Source organism: Motacilla alba, chromosome 4A (assembly GCF_015832195.1).
Source record: "Motacilla alba alba isolate MOTALB_02 chromosome 4A, Motacilla_alba_V1.0_pri, whole genome shotgun sequence".
NCBI classification, from domain to species: domain Eukaryota; kingdom Metazoa; phylum Chordata; class Aves; order Passeriformes; family Motacillidae; genus Motacilla; species Motacilla alba.
The window spans coordinates 15,656,591-15,676,131 of NC_052045.1; the positions used below are offsets into that span (position 1 = coordinate 15,656,591).

The 19,541-nt window shown below is 41.5% G+C and overlaps 1 protein-coding gene and 1 long non-coding RNA gene across 3 annotated transcripts in view; one reads left to right on the forward strand and one right to left on the reverse strand.

The window, feature by feature from the left end:
* Nucleotides 1-13,861, forward strand: LOC119695165 (homeobox protein CDX-1-like). Its single transcript, XM_038123126.1, has 3 exons — nt 1-582; nt 10,267-10,412; nt 13,613-13,861. The coding sequence occupies exons 1-3, from the start codon at nt 147-149 to the stop codon at nt 13,859-13,861; spliced, it is 831 nt and encodes a 276-aa protein (XP_037979054.1). The 5' UTR covers nt 1-146.
* The window catches only part of LOC119695167, a 26,347-nt gene continuing 19,700 nt past the window's right edge, over nt 12,895-19,541 (reverse strand). For both annotated transcript variants that reach the window (XR_005255070.1, XR_005255068.1), the window contains one exon: nt 12,895-13,072. This is a non-coding gene — a long non-coding RNA (uncharacterized LOC119695167). The remainder of the gene's footprint in view (nt 13,073-19,541) is intronic.

Genomic DNA, 19,541 nt, shown 5'->3' on the forward strand with positions numbered 1-19,541 from the left:
GTAAAGGGACATCAGGGCTAGCAGGAGTCATTTATAGAGCCAGGCTGGGCTAGAAAAGAGAGAAAGAAAGAGGAGGGGAAGGGAGATCAAACAAACCCTGTGAAGAGCAGGATGTCCCAGCAAGACAAAGGCAGGCTGTGAGCATCATGTACGTGAGCTATCTGTTGGATAAAGACACCAGCATGTATCCGGGATCCGCAAGGTGCACCAGCAACACCCTGCCCGTGCAGAACTTCGTGTCTGCTCCAGCCTACTCCGACTACATGGGATACCACCCCGTGCCAGCCCTGGACAGCCACGGGCAGCCGGCGCCCGCCTGGGGCTCCCACTACGGCCCCCAGCGCGAGGACTGGAGCGCCTACGGCCCAGGCCCTTCCAGCGCCGGGCCCGCTGCCCACATCAATGGCTCGTCCCCTGGCCAGGGCTCCTACAGCTCTGCTGATTACAGCTCCCTGCACCCCGCTGCTGCTGCTGCGGCCTTACCTCCTGTAGATACAATTAATGCCCAGCAAATCTCTCCCAACAGCCAAAGGCACAGCTCTTATGAGTGGATGAGGAAAACGGTGCAATCCACGTCCACAGGTAGGAGGGCACGGAGGTTTTGTGCTGAGAAGAGATTTTTACTTGTTGTTGTGTCATTGTGGGGGTTTTGCCAGGTTCCCTATTCAGAGGGAAGGATTCAGATTAATAAAGAAAGATCCTGATTGCTCTGAATTATTCTCTTGCTAGCAGTTAAATATTGGTTCAGTTACTGGATGCTGGGTTTGGTCAGTTGATTATTTCTTGTGTTTCTTGCTTGACCTTTAATCCTGTGGGAGATGAAAAGCAGTGTCCTTTCATTCCTCACTTCAGATATGTTTTTAAAGTTTGTGATATCCAATAGTTGCTTTTAATAGGAGTCCTATAGATTGGGATGAAACAGGAAGTATTGTATTCACCACCACCTATCCTTTGCTTACTTTCCTCAAGTTTTGGAGTACCTAGGAAAAGTTCAAGTAAAATATGCACAGCAGGGGGTTGGCAGTAAGGCTTTCTACCAGAAACAACCCCTCCAAACCTCAGAACACTGAAATGAGATCTGCAAGATCAAACAGTGAGTCAATACTTTAAAAACAGGGATGATAAGGAAAGGCTTGCTTCACTTTGTAGTAGCAGCTCTCCGAATATGCAGGAATACAAAGATCCATGGTAACACAGCCTGGTAATATAGCCACAGATTAGGCTCTGCTGCATGACAGTCAAGGAGTACAAAACAATTGTTCAATTGTATTTAAGCAGCAAAAATAAGCCACAAAGCTTGAGGGAAAGGTTCTGTTTGATTGGGAAGAGGAACAAGAGAAAAATATAAACATTGAGCATCCCTAAAACAAAAATCTGCACCCTGTATATGAAAAAAAATATTAAACAAGAAAGGGGAGTAGAAAAAAAAAAAAAGGAAAACTGCCTGAAAAGAACAGAGGCATCATCTGTTGTATGAAAGTATTTGATCCTCTGAGTGCTGAGCAGCTTTGACATGCACTGAGATCAGTAGAAATTAGGGATGCTCAATCCCTCCCCTAAAGAGATGCTCCCCGTATTTCAGTGCTGCATCCCAGGAAGGTTCCTTCTCTTTCCCTCCTTCCCTCCACACCTGCCTGTAAATAAAAGTCTTCAAAGCAGGGACTGAATCAATCTCTGGCAGAAAAGCAATTACTTAAAACAGACATTAGAGAACTGAAAGCAACTGCATAGAAAAGTTGTCTGTATTAAAATAATGCATTTAATTTGTATGGGCAGAGTCCTCCTCACTCCAGCTGAACACAACTTTAGTTCAGGGAGAGTCCACAGAATTCAATAGAGCAATCAGAACAGGCTGTTGTTCTGCATGAATAAGAATTTGGGAGGATAAAAAAGTTTGTATTTTCAAAATCATAACTGTAATTTTAAAATTCTTCACTGAATATTATCCAAGAAAAAACGAAAGAGGGCCTGTTTTGAAAAAAACTTGCGGCTTACTTTTGAGGAGTCTTTACAAGGGCAACAAAATTGCTCACTAATTGTAGGATTTACAGAAGACAGAATCCTTGCTCAAAAAAAACCACCGCTCCTCATCCCTTCCTTACCAGCTTTGTGCTCCTGTGGATTCCAGTCACACCAAGGGAGCAAGACCTGATTTGTTCTGTGCTCTCCCTTTGATAGTGGGACAGTGGGATAGATCGATACAGCACACACACATATAGAGATATATACACATGATATAAAATAGCACATTCTAACTGCTGCTCAAGAAGAACTTAGAGATTTCTAACTTCCCAAATTTCAAGCCTGCAAAGGTCAGAGCATTCCCAGGAGAGCTGGGAGTGTCTCCTTTCTGGAGTGGTCTAAGAAGATATTGAGCATATCTGTGTCCAGAGCTGGAGAAATCAGCAGGCCATAGGAACAGACCCTCCCAAATGTCCATGGGCCAGTGGAAGGCTACAATTAAAAGCTACTGAGTGCTGCTTTAGGGAAAAAAATCTAGAAAAGGAATTCTCCTGCTGCTTCTTTCCCTCATATATATATTTGTATTTCTGCTAGGCCAGGCAGGCTCAGTGCCAGCAGATCTGCTTCATTGGAGTTGGTTTCCTTCTCTCCCCTCACTCCTTATCCTCTGTCTTTTTCTGTTTAAAAGCATGGGCACAGTTGTCCTTCATGGTTTTCCAAAAAAATGAAATAACTTTAAAATACTTTCCCTTGCAGCAGTGTCAGCTCTAGGAAAGCACCTGAGTGAGTTTGGTTCTGTCCATGCAGGTGTTGCAGCGATTTCAGGGGTATGACCAGGCTCACTGCAAATGTTGTTTGCTGGATGATGATCAAACCCCTCATAGTTTTCTTAGATTTAATCCAATTCTTTTTACATCCTTAAAGCTGTCTCTGCTCACTGAGCATTATCCTTCTGTCTCTTTACAAAACCTTTGGGAATTTCAGTAAAGGTCTGGTGTTGCAAGAATGAAGGAATCACACTTATTATTTATTAACTTTCCTTATTCCCTGTGAATAGATATAGACCACTGTTCTTAATGATAAAAAAGGAGGCTCAGACTTACCTGAGGTGATCACAACAGTAACCATTTAGACAAATTAATTTTGCTATTTATTCATTACATTCTGCAAAGCACTAATTATCAATACTAGCACTACCAATAATATTTCACTGTGAAAACAATAATTATTAAAGAAAGTAATTTTTGCAAAATATTCTCAGAAGTGTGCAAGAAACATTCCTGTAATCTAATCCCTTTAAGGCTGGGAGAGATTCTTGCCAAAGGTTCACTCACTTTGAGTAGTCTGACTTGGAGCAGCTTCAGAAACAAGGCCCTGAATTTGTGGCACTCCCATCTCCAGAGATTTCATGGTTATCTTCTCTTACTGGTGCTTTGCAGCCTTGTGTCCTGACAGATGACAAGGAAAACACTTTATTGCAATTTCTACCACTGCCTCCTGCCCTCCAGGTCTTTTGATACTGTTATCTACACAACTAGCCTGAAACAAAGGAACAAATTATTTCAACTTTTACTCTGTAACTCTAAAAACAACATCGATGTAGAACCATGCGTTCAACTGAAGTAAAGTGAAATTTGTGAGGGTACCTGAAACCTCTGGAAGACCTCATTATTTAATGTGAGATTATCTTTCTGATTTAATACTACTAGAACACATTGCAGTAGGAAAGTCCTGCTGAGGCTTTTGTGCATCCTCCTTTCTCTGCCTGAAGGATGGCTGAGCGTCTGTCCCTGCCTTGGCGCTGCAGGGATTGGATCCTCAGTGCACGTAGAATCCAGTGCCTTGTCTCTGCACTCCTCAGGAAAAAGCCAATGTGTTTTGACTCAGAACACTTGAAGGGGAAGCACTGAGTACTCAGGATTTTCAGCCACAAACACTGAGAGAAAAAGACTCTACTCCAACACTGCTCCTGTCTCCTCAACCTCTCCTTGGAGAGAGAGAGCACAGAATGGACAAGGAGCAATTGTAACCCAGAACAGAACAAAGCCACAGATAGAAATGTGAGGTGGTAATTCCACACACACAAAAGACATAATTACAGGCAAATTCTTTGATGGAAAGTAGAATAAAACCACCTTGGAAGAAGTTACAAATCTCATCCTGTTGATTTCAGGATTTTTATGGAGCTGTGTCATCACTCACACAGGAGTAGACTTGATTTTATGACTGTGTGAGGAAACAACACACACCTGCAGTAAAAGTGTGCCCAAAACACTGAGTTTGAGCAGGGAACTGCCAGGAAAATTTGCTCACAAAGCTGAAAGTGCACCTTAAGATCTGCACTTATGTTACCATAAAACAGGGTGGGGACACGTTTTGAAACAGGTGAACTAATTTAGAGGAGAGATTTTTCCTGTAGATGACAACTGTCCTAGCATTCTTCTTCAATAAAAATTTACTATGCAGACACAAAAGACAGTTTTCTGCTGCTGATGACAGGAAAACTGAGAGTATCATGACTAAAGGTACTGTAAATGTATCTCACTTAGTCTTTGAAGGAAGGAGTTACATTCCCCCAAATGGAAGGAACAGGAATAAGCTCTTTAGGGGCCATTCCTGTAAAATGCTGAATGCTAAAGAACATACAACACTGGAGAAAAAATCTCAGTCAACCACTGTCCTTTTAGTCTATACAGTCATTGGCAATGGGATTTCCCCTGGCTTGCCACTCAGAAATCCACTGACATTTTCTGCAGGTTGAGTGCTTCTGCCTGTCCAGTCACTGCTTAAAAAGAATAAAAATTACTCTGCTTCAGATACTATTCCTTCTGTAGATGAAGATGAGTAGGAAAGTTTACACTAGCAAAGGGAAGAACAGAATTTGGCCAATGAGCTTTATTCCAGAATAGCAGAACATATTCAAAATTGAAAACAGAAGGGAAAATTCAAGTCTGTTGAAAGGCTTCAGTTCGATGATTCTATTCTGTTTTTTCAGCATGAACAATCTGAGCATGTATAAAAGAACAGATGAGAGAGATGTAGCAGAAAATACAAACACAGAATTACACCAAGTTTCACAAACCTTTAGCACCTAACTTGGCAGTAATGCACAGGACCAGGACACCTATTTATCACACCAAGGTTTCTGGCAGGAATATTACATAAGATTGGATCTATGTCAAATTGGATCTATTTCAAATTTTTCACAGTGGCTGGTGGGTTTTGTTTTTTTTTTAATTTAGCTTTACAGAACATCATGTGCAGCACAATGTTTGTCTTCCAACTTTATTTAAAATTACTTTTGCTACACAATTTAAATTGAGTCTGTGAAATTACTGACTTAAGTCAGTGAGAATTTGCCCCTTACTTTTCCTATGCTTTTAAAGTACATAAGTACTTAGAGTCCTAAACAAAACTGAGGCCTGATCTCTCTCAGTCTATATCTTTATAAACTCAAAAATTAACATCAGTTTCTGAATACTAAAGTAGCAGAGATGCAAGTGGGAACAGAGCACATCCTCAGGCCAGAAGCTGTTTGACATTTCTGGGAGGATTTAAGGAAACATCCAGTCACCAAGGACAGCCATAACAGCCATAACTTCCTCTGAAACACTGCTAAACCCTGGAATCCAGGCTGCAATGCTTTGTCAGCAATCCCACAGAAATCCCACACTATCCTATCCTAGAATATCTTCAGGCAGCTTCTGATTTTATGAAACATGCTGGTTTCAGTGCCTGCAGAATATTCCTAAAAAGTGAAGAGAGAAGGCTCTGAAAGAGGGCCCAGGGCTGGTTCTAATGCTAATTTATTTTGCTTTGTAAACAAGTTGTGAGGTCTGATGGTGGGTTTTTTTTTTCCTTTCCTGGCCTACATTGTCTGAGGTTTTGAGGCCTATCTGTCATATTGAGGCAACAGACCCTTTTAACACTTCACTTTGCTTTGATATGCAGTCTTGTCTCTTCCTTCTCCCTCTTTTCTTCAGGAGTTATATTGCCGGAAAGGGTGATGATTTTCACAGCAAATAAAGAGGCCTTCTCCCAGCTTTATTGTCTTCAGAAGAAATACTCTGTGAATTTTATGACCAATGGGAAAGCTGTTCCCTTCCCCCAACTCAAAACTTGGCCAGTCAAAAATTGCCAGAGTGAGTGTGATGGAGCAGCATTGTTAAACTATATCCCACAAAAAGATTTCCAGCTCTGAAATGTCTGATTTCTTGCTGGTCCAAAGCCACTCCTCACCAGTGCAAAAGAGGGTTTTGACAAAACTCCCTCTTCTTATATAGCTCATTAAACCCAGGAAATCCACTCCCCCAGCACAAAGGCAGGCAGGCTGCAAAGGTAGCTGCTTCAAAGCCCTTTTGTTTCATTTCTCTTCCACCCGAGCACCAATAACCTCTCCAACCACAATTCCATGGTGGACCTGTCCATGCCAGAACATATTCCCTGTAGAACTGGCACAGTGCTACTGATTATAATTTTAACCTCTCACTAACAAAAGATAGATTAATTAAGATGGTGCAAAGTCAAATGTTGGCTATTTCACTCACCTAAATGAGAAATGCAGGAGTCCATTAAGAATTGCAGTAATTCAAGGACTTTTATCCTTGCATTATTGAATTCTGCCATTATGTCCTGAGTACTGAAGAACACCCTCCCACTGTTTGTGGGGTGAATCCACAAGTCCCACCTCAAATTTTACTCAGGTAAATAATTACTCAGGTAAATTTTACTCCTGGAAATAAAATGCAATTGAAACTAAAACCAGTAGGTCTGCAGAACACAGTGGAGTGGATCTGCTCTAACAGATGGAATTCAGAAGCTGAAGTCCCAAACTGTTTAGATGGGTTCTGTTGCTGCTGTTTGTTAACTCTGGCAAATAAAAGTGTGCTTTGCCTTTGAAAGGAAGTGCCATGTGCAGACTAATTCCAGCCTAGCATCCAACAAAGGCAGTAGGAAGACTCTCAGTAACATCAAGGAGAGTAAAGGCCTAACAAACTAAAACATGGCTCTGCCAGAGCTAAAAGTGTCTCTTGGAAGACTCTGGCAGATCTCAGCTCCCACTGTCTCTTGTCTCTCACAGACAGTATTACTCCACACATTAAAAAAAAAAAAAATCAAATTATTAAAAACAAGATTTATATGACACATCAGAGAATTTTTCTCAGAGCATTTCTCAGAATTTCCTTACTTTTGCTTTTTTATTTTTACTTCAAATTATTTTCTTAACTTTAAGAAAGAAATTAGATATCAAAGCTACCAATCTTCCTTCAAAAAGAATCCAGATATAATCAATTCCACTAAAAGAACCTGAGAGCTACTCATTCAGAAATAAAGGATCTTATGGGAGAAAATTCTGTTTTCCATGTACATTTAATTTCTTCTTCTAAAAAGAAAAAAAAAACCAAAAACAAACAACCAAACAACAACAACAACAAAAAAAAATCACCACAACCCTCTCCTATTCAGGTAGCAAGGGTTTAAGCACTTAAAACCAGAAACAGGAAGGTTTTTCCTGTAGTTTACCACCTTGTTTTGGCAATAGAAGAACATTTGATATTTGTCTGTGCCTTCTGAATGAGAATAGAGGTCAAGATAAGATCACCTTGTTGCTCTTTTGTGTACTCCATCTTACCAACACAAAGGACACTAAGGAAACATGTTAAACATTTTGTCCCGTAGAATGACCCCAAATTCTCATTTGAAGAGGAAAAAAACCCTTAACCAAACTACCAGTTAAAGAGATCAAAAGTTAAAAAATATCAAATGAGGCATTAAAGCACCACAGGTTACCATATGTTAAACAAACAATTTACACTTCCAGTGAAGGAAAACAAATGTCCTGGTATTTATGTGGACTGAACTGAATCACTGCTGTTCCTTAGAGACTCTGCAATTCATACCTTAAAGCTGTAAAATTAGCAGCACTCTTCACTGGATTATCAGTGTAAAGTCACTGGGCTAATTCTGCTTCCACTGCAGATCCACAGAGGTGGAAATGCCAGTGAATGAGAATGTCCTGCACATCCAGCACCTTCCCAGACAGGTAACACATTTGAGACAAAGGATTGAGCAGAACCCAGAGCCTAAGGAGCAATCCCACGCCTATTCTCCCTATTGAAATATTCCAAGTAATCAGGCTAATGGCCTTAAGAAGGGCTGGATGATGCCCAGAGCATTGTAAAGGCACTATTGGTGCTCCCCCAGGGTTGGAACATGGGAGCTGAAGGACCAAATTCTGATGAAGATTTGGTTCTGCAAGCCTGGGGAGAGTCCTACAGAACTCCTGTCTTGTAGGGTGAGCCAGAACCATCCCCATCCAGGCTATAAAAGGATTTATTTACAGCACTGCACTGCCCAGGACTTCCAGTGCTCACCAACTCTGGCTCTAGGATCTATACAAATAGTACAAAGAGAAGCAGAACCTGAAGAAACTTCTAATGCAAGCAATAGGTTGGTGAGCCAAAAATTCTTAGAAATAGCAAAGTCCTGACTGTCAAATACTGGAAGAGGCAAAAGTGACCCTATATAGTGTGCATGGCAAGTGGAAAGCAATGCTAACTTTAAATTTGTTCCATAAAAAAAACAGAGACACCACATCTTCCTCCACAGATGGGGGAAAAACATTAACCCAAGATTCTGCTGTTGTCCTGTACCCTAAATTCTGATCTTTGAGAGCTATGAAGCTTCAGAAGCAAGGGGAGTGGGAAGGAGGAGCTGGGTAGGAATAGGCCTTTGGCAGCACTGAGAGATGGCCCCTCCCTCTCCTCCCTCCAGCCAGGGGAAGCTGGTGGCTCTGGGGCTCTGTGCCATGGGGATCCACTCAGACACTAAAATGTTACCAACTCCATGCCTGAGAATCTATTTCATCCCATTCCAAATTAACTGCTCCTATTAGAGTATAATTATTAGGAGCTTGTGGCACCTGTTTTTTGAGGAGTTAAGCATCTCTATAACCTTGTCAGAAAAAGCTCTGTAAGCAAACAGGAGCTGCTGTGCAAAGCCACACGACACCTGCAACAGCAGATGGGTACAGGTACAAACACCTGAGTTCTGTGCATCACCTGGGAGAACCTGAACCTGAGGGGGTTCTTCTGCTGCAGTGACCACTGAGGACACAGTTTCACAACCTCCAGCACCACAATGGAATACAGAGCAAAAAAATACTGAAAATATATTCCCTGTCCCAGATAATTCACTGGCTAAATATGCACATCTGAAGGAATGTCCATATAAATACAGGTAAACAAGGAAACATCAAAAAATGGCAAGACTGTGGTCAGCAAAGATGATAACACTGGTCTTAACACAACAAAGATCCAATTTGTTAAAAGTGTGGGAAGACCTCAGGTTTTGGCTTTGAGCAGGTGCTGATCTCCAGCATATTGATTCCCTAAATCATAAACCACAGAGGAAGGGAGCCAGCAGCAGCCTTTTCCATTCTCAGCTTTCTTTCAGAGCAGCCACACATTCTGTCCTCAGAAATGACCCCGTATGGAATCCATAAAATTTCAGCTCCTTGCATCTGTGTTCCCTGGCTCCTGTCATCTGCCATTGCCTTTTAATGCCCTGGATGCTGCTGAGCCATGTCTGCTCCACTCAGCTGCACCCACAGCTGAAGGGAGGCAGCAATGCTGCTCCCAAAACAGCAGATGCTGCAGTTCCCTGCCCATTGTGAAGTATTATTGCTTGCCTTTTCTCTTTTTTATGAACTGTCATCTGAAAATCTATGTTACTGTTCCCTGCGCTGTTATCAGGTCGTGGGCAGACTGTGCCAGACTTGATGGGAAAACACAACCTTCAAATTGCAGTAACAATCACAACGTTGTGGGAATTTTTCTAGCAACAAGAAGTGAGGAACTTTGGAAGCTCTCAGTATTTTATGTGCAGTAAAATGTCCTTGACAGTTTTCTCTGAGGCAGGTAAGAGTGTCAGCTCCAGGGACAGAGACAAGAGCAATGCAACACCAGGCAGGATGTTTGCAGCAGAGCTGGGAACAGAACCCAGGTTCCCTGGCTCCTTACTCTTACCAGGAATGCCTTCCCTTTCCCAAATGATAACACAGGGGTGATAAAGAACACGAGAAGCAGTTTATTATCTATTTACTAAGGAGTAAACCTAGTATCTGATGGTATGAACCTCTTGTGTTGTAAATCAAAACCCAAGTCAAGGGAGTTACTCTGGGTAAGTGCATAGAGAATCAGGCCTAAAATCCCCCCAGATATTTTCAGATGTAAAGCCAGGTATTTTGTGGTACTAAAGTGAAAAATTTCTAGCTTGAAGCAATGTGTTCTTCTTTCAAAACAGGTAAAACAAGAACGAGAGAGAAGTACCGAGTGGTTTACACAGATCATCAGAGATTAGAATTAGAGAAGGAGTTTCATTACAACAGATACATTACAATCAGGAGGAAGTCTGAACTTGCTGCAAACCTAAGACTTTCCGAGAGACAGGTAGAGTATGGATCACTCATCCAGGCTTTCCTTTGAGTTTATGACTGCTGCTGAGAAGATAACTGTATGGTAAAGAATACAGAAATGTTAATGCCTCGAGTAACCAAACACTGGGTTCCCTTTGTAGTAGAACCCAAACTAGGGCTGTGCAATAACCCAGGAAACACACACACCATCTTTTTCCCATTCTGAGAAACACCAGTTAAACCACATCACCAAAATCCTGCCTGGATTTCTCTCTGGGCTGTGGTAGCAGGGAGAATTTCATGCTGCACTTTCTAAAGCAGAAGTCCTGGTTCTGCTGGGAATTCAGTGGGAATTTCAGAACCAAATGCAACAAGGTCAGACTCAGCGGAGATGGAAGTGATGAGCTCGAGTATGTTCAGGACACTTGAAGGGTTTTGTTTCCTTGGCTGCCTTGTACCTTTTGTTAAAGGTTTCCTACATACGTGCAACTCCTTTCTCCTACCCCATTTCCTCCCCTCCAAATTCCACTTCTGTTCCCAGAAGACAAATCAAAACACAACCCCGTGATGAGGTCTGATTCACTATTGTTTTATGGGCTCTGCTGAGCAGGAATTGTCCAGAGCCCACCCATTGGAGCACTGTCCATCCAGCTTGAACCTGGCTCACACAGCACATGCTGAGCTTAAGAAATGGAGAAGCAAACACCCATTTTGCAAATATTCCTCAATCTGCTGCTGAATGCCAGGATTTAATTGTTGAAAAATTAAATTGTTTCAGCTAGGTATAAAAAATACACTGTGTGTCTTTTTGCTGGCTGTTAAAACATCCGTAATTTGACTTAATAATGGTGAATTTGAATATTATGGCTCTGCTTCTGTAAACAACCAGTGATATTTACTTGAAACTTCCTAGCTCAGTGATAATTCCTGATGAATGTTTTGTAAGTGTATTTGAAGAGGTGAAACAAAAATATGTGATCTATTTCTTTGTATGTATTGGGAAAACTTGGCAACAGCTTTTGCAATATTTGTTCTTCTTCACCATCACCAATATATCAAGAACAAAATGAATTCCAGTTCATACAACCTACATCTCTGAAGTCCTTTTTAAAAATGGAAGATTAAGTAAGAAATACCTGATAGACTCCCACCACCACCCTTTTGTACAAATTAAAAAACTCCATCATATGAGCACAACTGAACACACAACTGTTCTATCCCAAGTTTCTCTGCACACTACCTAAAATCTCAATTGATTTTCTGGAAAAACTTTTTTCTTGCCTCTGCCAAAATCCAAAACTCCCTGGAAGGAATATCTCAAAAGGACGAAGAAAAATTGTTTAAACAAGGAAGGAAAGATACAATATCTAATTAAGACAAAGAAGGCAAAGCAAAGCACTGTTAATATAGGAAGGATACAGAAATAAAGGAGATGATGAGGATGAGAAAGAAGAGAGAAAATCATTCTTCAGGGGAAGAGAGATTTGCATGAAAAAAAGAATTGAAAGGACAGAGGGGGACAGGTGAAGAACAAGTCAGACAGATGCAGCTGGCCCTGTCAGCTTTTAGTCTGACATTACAGACCTGTTCTTACTTGGACTTATTTGATAATTGGCACACGACCCTGCAGTGCCTACTAATTCCTCTCTGCAAATCTGCTTCCCCAGTTTAACAACAAACCAGAACAAAAACCTCAATTCACAGGCAGGTAGGAACATTGAAGCCAGAGGGTAATTCTGGAGTGTTGGTTTAGTTTTCAGACTGTTTCATCTTTTCATACATTTTGGCAAATGTATGAGAGAAATTATGAGAATGGATTATCTCTGCACAGTCAGAATGCAAGAGATCTGAGAGGGCTTGAGACTGGTTTAATAGAACATAATTTGGTACTGAAATGATATTCCAGAACTAAGACAACAAAAGGAACTGCCAAACATCTCAGATGGCAGCCTGGAACTTAAGAGACCTGGATTAAATTCACATGGGCTTTGCATGTATTTGAATCCTTCAACTGTAAAAAGGAATAGTGATGCCTCAAGGAGAAGCACCCTGACACTGTCACAGAGTTCTTAAGATGTTTTGTTGGGCTTCACCAGTGATTTTCTTTTAAAATGCAGCCTGGTAGCCACAGGTGTTATCACCTCTCACTGTTTTACCTCCTTTCCAATCATTATTCTCTTTCCCCTTCTAGTTTCTAACAAAAAATAACTGAACAGACCAATATTTCTCAGCAAAATATTGATTTTTTTCTCTCTGGGTTATAGAAAACGGTGACAGAAGTGTTTCCTTTGCTGTCTGCACAAGAAAACACAACAAACCTGAATGAGGTAGTTTGACTTATTACACTGACTAGACATGATCCAGGGCCACTTCCAAGGATAAACTGCTGGAGCGCACAGCTTTAAATCCAATCCTGGGGATTCACATCCAAAGCCAGTCCAGTCACCACAGAACATTTCACACCTCAACAAGTTCTGCAGTATTTTCAGCTGACCATTACTCACCTTCAGCCCACATCCTCACTCGTCCCACCCGGATGAAGATCCTCCTTCAGCAGGTCCTTCATCCCTTCCCCAAGGTGGCTGTGTGCCAGTGACAGGGCAGGGACACTGGTGCCACTGGATTGTCTGGGAAGCAGCAGCAGATTCTGGCTCCATCTTCAATTGAAGTAGAAGGCACTCAGCTATTCAGGCACTGCTAAGACAACATTTTGAATTAATGTTGTGTATTGCTGGTGAAATTCTGCTCAGAAGTGGATTTCCACTGGCTTCCACACTGGAACTCACTAATTAATGTGCACCATCCAATCAGGAAAGCTTTTGTGCCTCAGTTTATAGGCCAGTAGCAGATCTTGGCTTGCCCTGACTGGGGCACACATTTTTCAGTGTAACAATACTCTTGCATAATTCTGGCAATCACTAGGATACACGAGATTCTGTTCGGTTAGATTTTTGTTTCAAAAAATTAAATAAATCAAAGCTCATTCCATAAAGAAATAACTGAACTAACAACAAAATTCACTTTTTATCAAGCTATTAATAAATATTTTATTACTAGATAGGAAAGATTACTGTATGAAAAACAAGCAAACAGCTCTGTTGGCTCAGTTTGTCATTGCCTTTCCCAGTGGTCCTCATGCCCCTGCTTTTCCCTATGATTCTGTGACTTAAGTACACAAAGGACCACATTCAGTCCTGTAGCAACTGAAAACAATTTTCCTCTGCTCCTCTGCAGGTGAAAATCTGGTTCCAGAATCGCCGAGCCAAAGAGAGAAAATTAATGAAGAAGAAAATGACTCATTTTGACGGCAGCAGCCTGGGCTCTCTGCAGAGTGACCCTGGCTCGGTGAGCCCCATGCCGGGCCCCGAGGCACAGACCCACTCGGACATGGCCGCTTCCCTCTTCCCACCGCCACCGCCCGCTCTGCCCATGGGCACCTTGCAGCACGGAGGGACCCTGCAGCAGGTGGTGGCCTCGCAGTGAGCCTGCCACGGTGGCACCGAGCCCACGGACCGGCACCGGAGCGCTACAGGGCCCGGGGGGGTCCCCAGCGTGCCCCAGCCTGGGGCACACAAGCTTCAAGGACACTAAACCAGAGCCACCCGGCAGGTGAGCAGCACAGCACGAGCTGCCAAGGGCCAGGAATTGCAGGGGTCCCTCGGGAAGGGGATGCCTGTGCCACAAGGGAATGCCTGTGCCACAAGGGAATGCCTGTGCCACAGGAGCCCTCGGCCTGGAGCAGCTGGGGAGGCACGGGGAAACAGAGCCCAGGAGCTGCTGCAACAGCTCATTCCACTGCAGACAAAAAAAAAGCACCAAACTTGGCCCGGGCAATCAGTCCCACACTGCTGAGGCGGCTGTGCCCGAGAATATTCCTGCTCCTTTGATCTCCACAGTACAGGTTCCGTGTACTGTTTCCCCCCGTGGACTTTCCACATGCATCTTGAGAAATGCAAACCTGCCTGATGGATGGAAAGCCTGGAGCCGGGTGGTTGCACTCACTACATGTTAAGGGCAAAGGTCAGGGATGAGCTTTTTTGAATTTTTTGGTCTTTGACAGGTATGATTTCCAATGCTGCATACACTGGTATAAACAGGCACTCTTCCATCTTACTACAAATGTTTCGAAAGCATTCTGGAATTGTGAATCTTGGCCCAAGTTCATTTTCGGACAAAGAAAATTCATGTCAGATTAATTTTGGATCCTAAAAGAAAGAGCAAAACGGGGCAGAAATACTTTTAAAAAGTGTATTTCAAGAAGTGACTGCATTTCCTGAGACAGCAGAGTCCATGGATAAAGATGCAATAATTGCATTCAACCAATTTTAAATCTGGTCCAGTTTTATGAGTTATTGTAACACTAACATAATTTGAGAAGCCAAACGATTAGAAGAAAAAGCAAACAAAATACTTGACTTAAAATAAAGCTCTCAGCATTTTTCATGTGGGTCTCAATTCCTGAAGGGCTGATCCCTTCCATACTAAGCAGAATTTGGTAGGTAATCAGTACTTAACAATAACCTGGATACTTATTTCCCCAATATGATTCCCAATTGCATGCACAAAACTTCTGTCTGCAAAGGGAGAATTTTTATAGCACATGAGTGATTTGGGAAGTTACACCCTCACTGTCTAAAGCAGTTTAGGAATTTAGGATGCCTATCCTCAGTAATTTCCATCAAGGTATCCCCTGAAATCTCTCTGTCACTGTTGCAAAAAAAGACTTAGGAGCATTAAGTCATTTAGGCACTACATTCTTGGGTTTGTTCTTTAATTATAACAAATAGTACTATTAGAGTATCAAACTGTTGGTGATGTGAAATGACTTTGTACATAAAGAGCATTAAAATAAATGCCTTTTTTTCATAACCATTTTGCAATGTGTATCAGCTACTGCAGCAAGTGAACCTGCAGATTTTCATGGTTCGTCTGTTCTTGAATTGCAATATCAAATTTAAAAGAGGAGTGATGGTAAAACAGTTTAGAGAAATTAGAGGAGCATGGGAAGAGCAGGATGGTTCAGGGAGCCAGCAGCTTTCACTACTTAGGAACTGGATTCATCATTTTGTTTGCAAGAAGGACAGTGCTAAACAAAGGTAGAGTTCAATGAAATGGAGAAGATGCACTGTGAAATTGTGAAATTCCCACTCATTCCTGTCACAGTGGTGCTCCATTTGCTGCCAACAGCACAGGTAGCACAGGGGAGAGGAAGAAGCTGCAACTCAAAGTTCAGCAACAGAAAGTCTCCAACTGATTTCCACATGGTATGAAAAGAGGAACATGACAAAGAGCACACAGGAACAAAAGGCATTTCCCATCCTCATCAATGAGCATTGCAACCAAACTGCTCTCCCAAAACAGAGCCATTGGATCTACCCAAAAGAGGAACCCACTGGAAATACACAGAACAGCCATTGTGCTGGCAGAGGGAAATGTCAGAGATCTTATTCACATATACACAGATATTTAACTTAACAGAGACTGGAAAGGCTTCAATAGGAAAAGCATCTTCACATTGGCCAATTAAATGGAATTGTGCTTGCAGACTAGAGAAAAACCAATTTTAAAAATCCAGTTTTAGACTTTCAAAAGGTAAGAATAGAGGGAAACTTTGTCTTTTGCACTTATATACTATAAATTAAGAGCTAGTTCTAGATAAGTGATCAGAAGCCTGGCCCCAGGGTTCTGCAGAATCAAGTCCACAGCTACCTATTTTAATCCCATTTTCATGACACAGCTTAATTTCGCATTAAGTTTCTAAAAGGAAAAAAGTACTTCAAGGAAGAACTTTAAGAAATGTTTCTGAACACAACATCTTTCTCTTTAAAATTATTTAAACATCATTCAAAGAGAGTGGGATCTGGCAGAACGACCTGGTTTATCTTGTTTACATGTAGAAGAGTTATTGAGGAAGATAAGTGACCACTTTGAAGATCTGCTTCATTTCTGCTCCAGTTTGCTGAAAGCATGCTTGCTATAGGTTGCTATGTGTTTCCAATCAGAAGTTGTTAAGTACACAAAATAAGGCTGGATTTTATTTGCAGAAGCACATGTTCAAAGGTTAAAATTTATTGCTCCAAAAGCAGTATCTATAAACCAGGGCAATACCTTAGAGATTATTAACCTTCTAGTTATGCCAGTGGCTGTTTTAAGTAGTTAGATTTTTTTGTAAGAATTCTCAGCAGCCTCTCCAGTTAAGTATTTCCAAAGGGCTCTAATCCTTTAAACACTTGCCCACCAAATCCCAAAGGAAGTGTTTTTTCTCTAAGAAGCTTGTGCAGCGCTCTTAACTTGCTGTACTCTGTCCAAATAAAAATAAGAGAGACAGAAAATTGCAGACAAATCAGCTGAAATTATTTGGTTGCATTTACTGTGGGTTATGAAATACTGGAGCCATCCTCAGGCTAATACTCACTTTCTTCCTGACTTGGGGTATATCAAATAACTCATCACTTTTATCACATCTGAAAACTCAGGACACTAAAGCAGAGTACTGTGAAGATTGATTGCTTGTTAGGGAAGTGCCTTGAAGAAGAAAAGCATACCTTAGGCTACATCACAGGAATATCTAAGCCCTTAATCCTAATTGTGATTAAAAGAACTATCAAGGAATATCCAATTCTCAGAGGAATTCACTAAACTTTAAACCCTGTTTCCCAGCTAGAACTGTGATCTAGATGGTACAAAAAAATCAAGCAAACAGCACCTTCTACCAAATCTTTTTGCAATTAAGCAAAATATACAATTCAAAATGATATTTCTAAAACAAAATCTTCAATTCTCACTTAGGGGTTATGCAATCATTAAGAGACATAGGAGAGAGCATCAATTATGTGTCACCTTCTACCCAAGGAGGAGTTTCACAAATATATTAATTGTGGATGTTACCATAAGAATTAAAAAGCAGATTTCTGCTTTAGCTCCTTTGGTTTGCTGGGGCAGTCCAGGGGCACTGAAAATGACTCACAGTCACATTTCAGATGGCACTGGATGTTAGTTGGGCACAATATTGTGCAAAATTCACTAGCTAAAGAAATAGTCTCAGGTTTTATGATGAAAATGTTTGCCAGCTGTTTTCATATCCAAAGAGCACAAATTCTTTCAATTCTCAAAAAAAAACCCAAAAAAACCCCAAAAAAAAACCTGTTTGTAAATGTCTGACAATAAATGGAGAGGATTAATTAAGAGACACCTCTTGGTCATCCAAGCCTCAACAAACAGAGCCCCTCTGAGGCAGCAGAGACCCTACATGGACAGTAACCCCAGAGTTAAATGTGTGGGGCAGAAATGCCAGGCTGCCAGCACCAGAAAGCTGCAGGTGGCAGGCAAACAGGGAAGGCAATCGATTCCTTTGTTACCTCCTGCAGGAAAGCCAACACCAAATAATGCCTGCGGGATTCACAGGGAGCACCCAACAGTCCCAGCCGGCCACACCTGGGCAGGAGGGATCAGCTCAGTGCCCTGCACTGCTCGTTAAGGAACCAAATCAATGGCAGTCGAGGAGTTGCTGTTCATTTTCATGGTTCTGCTAAAGAATTGATTTACCCTGGGGTGCACACACAGGCTCTGTAACTCCTGCTGAATTCAAGCTGCTTGTGGAGCTGTAAGGAATGCTCTTATTTCTGTCAGTATTGATTTTGAAGCAGAAGTTAAACCATTTCGATTTCAGAATAATAAGACCCTCCTTTAGCTTCAGACCATTCCTTCCTGGCAAAACTGATGCACAGTATCCATTAAATATATTAATTAAACATATTTTAACATTTAGAAATTAAAGGTAAGTCATTAGCAGCAGTTAGAAAAACAGAAGTAGGGTAGATGGAAGGGTAAATACAATCAGCTCTCTACCAGCCACTTTTCATCATTTTTTCAAAAGGATTTGTTAACAACCAAAACTTCAGAGCATGAAATTAAACCAAATACTACCGAGGAAGGCTTCACAGGCAGCTGGCATCTTTATTTCTTCTGTTGCTCTCTTGTGAAAAACAGATCCCCAGTAGGGATCAGACACAGGGCAGAACTGAAATTGTGCTATATCCCTTCTTCCTTTTCCCCAGAAGATTCAGCTCAGCAAGTGAGAACAGCTCAGTCAGCACCGCTCATTCAGCTCTCTGAGCTGTGCCACATCTGCCATGTGCACATGCTTGCATTTCACACCCTGAAAATGAAACCTAAGTGGGGTTCTGTATATTAAAAAAGCCGAATTTAAAAGGGCAAATAAAAATTTCAGAAGCTTTGGGTTTGTTGAAGCTTCAGTAAAAGGAAAAGCCACCTCTTTAGCTGTGTTTTAAGATTTTAAACCCATCTGCCTTCCTTCGTCACTAGTTGGGCTTTTCCCCAACAGAACTGCCCTCAGCTGACAGCAAACCATGTCCTGACTGACCTTTCCTCAAGATTCCTACTGCTGCCTAAGAATTTTAGGAGGAATGAATGTGCATGCAAACCCAGCTTGAATACAGGGTCAGTAACACCTCCAAAAAACTGCATTAGAACAATCAGCAAAACAGAGCTCCCTAACAAAGTCCTGAGCGTGAAATTCCAAGCATTCAGCTCTAAGAGCACGAGCTATGAGCATTCCTGAGACTGCAGTGTTATTGGAGTGGTCATCTGGAGGCAAGAAAACAAACCTGAGCCACAAAGAGGCACATTCAGCTCACCTGCTTTTTGGTTCTCCAAAACAAGAGAGATTTCACATCATTTTCACGCTTCAAAGACAGACAGATTATTGTCTTCTTATCTCCATATAAAAGGAAGAGTAATTTTATGAGTAAGGGTTCCTAATAAAAACTATCAGAGTTGTAAACACCTTTAATGTAAGTTATCGTTCTACAGGCAAGTTTTAAAGTAACAGTAGTCCTGAAATTGCAGTTTTAATAGCTGTCATTAAAACACTTAATTGCACGTTTGTGATTATGTTATTATTACTGGGGTGGAATTGCTCGCTAGAATAGCTCTTATACAATAGTGCACCATCTCCACTGCCTGTACAAACAAACCCTTTAGAGTTCCAGTGGTGAGCACCACACTTGTTATTATTGATAGTTTTTCATCAACCACTTGTTAGAAAACTAGAAAATTTTCTTCCCCAAAGATCTCAAAGTACATTTGATTTAACACACATAAAACTTCACTTTAACAACCAGTGAGACAACTCCTATGGCCA

Coding starts and splice junctions, on each gene's coding strand:
- LOC119695165 (XM_038123126.1), top strand. CDS start 147: ATGTACGTGAGCTATCTGTTGGATAAAGACACCAGCATGTATCCGGGA. Junction 583..10,266: donor GGTGCAATCCACGTCCACAG/GTAGGAGGGCAC, acceptor CTTTCAAAACAG/GTAAAACAAGAACGAGAGAG. Junction 10,413..13,612: donor TAAGACTTTCCGAGAGACAG/GTAGAGTATGGA, acceptor GCTCCTCTGCAG/GTGAAAATCTGGTTCCAGAA.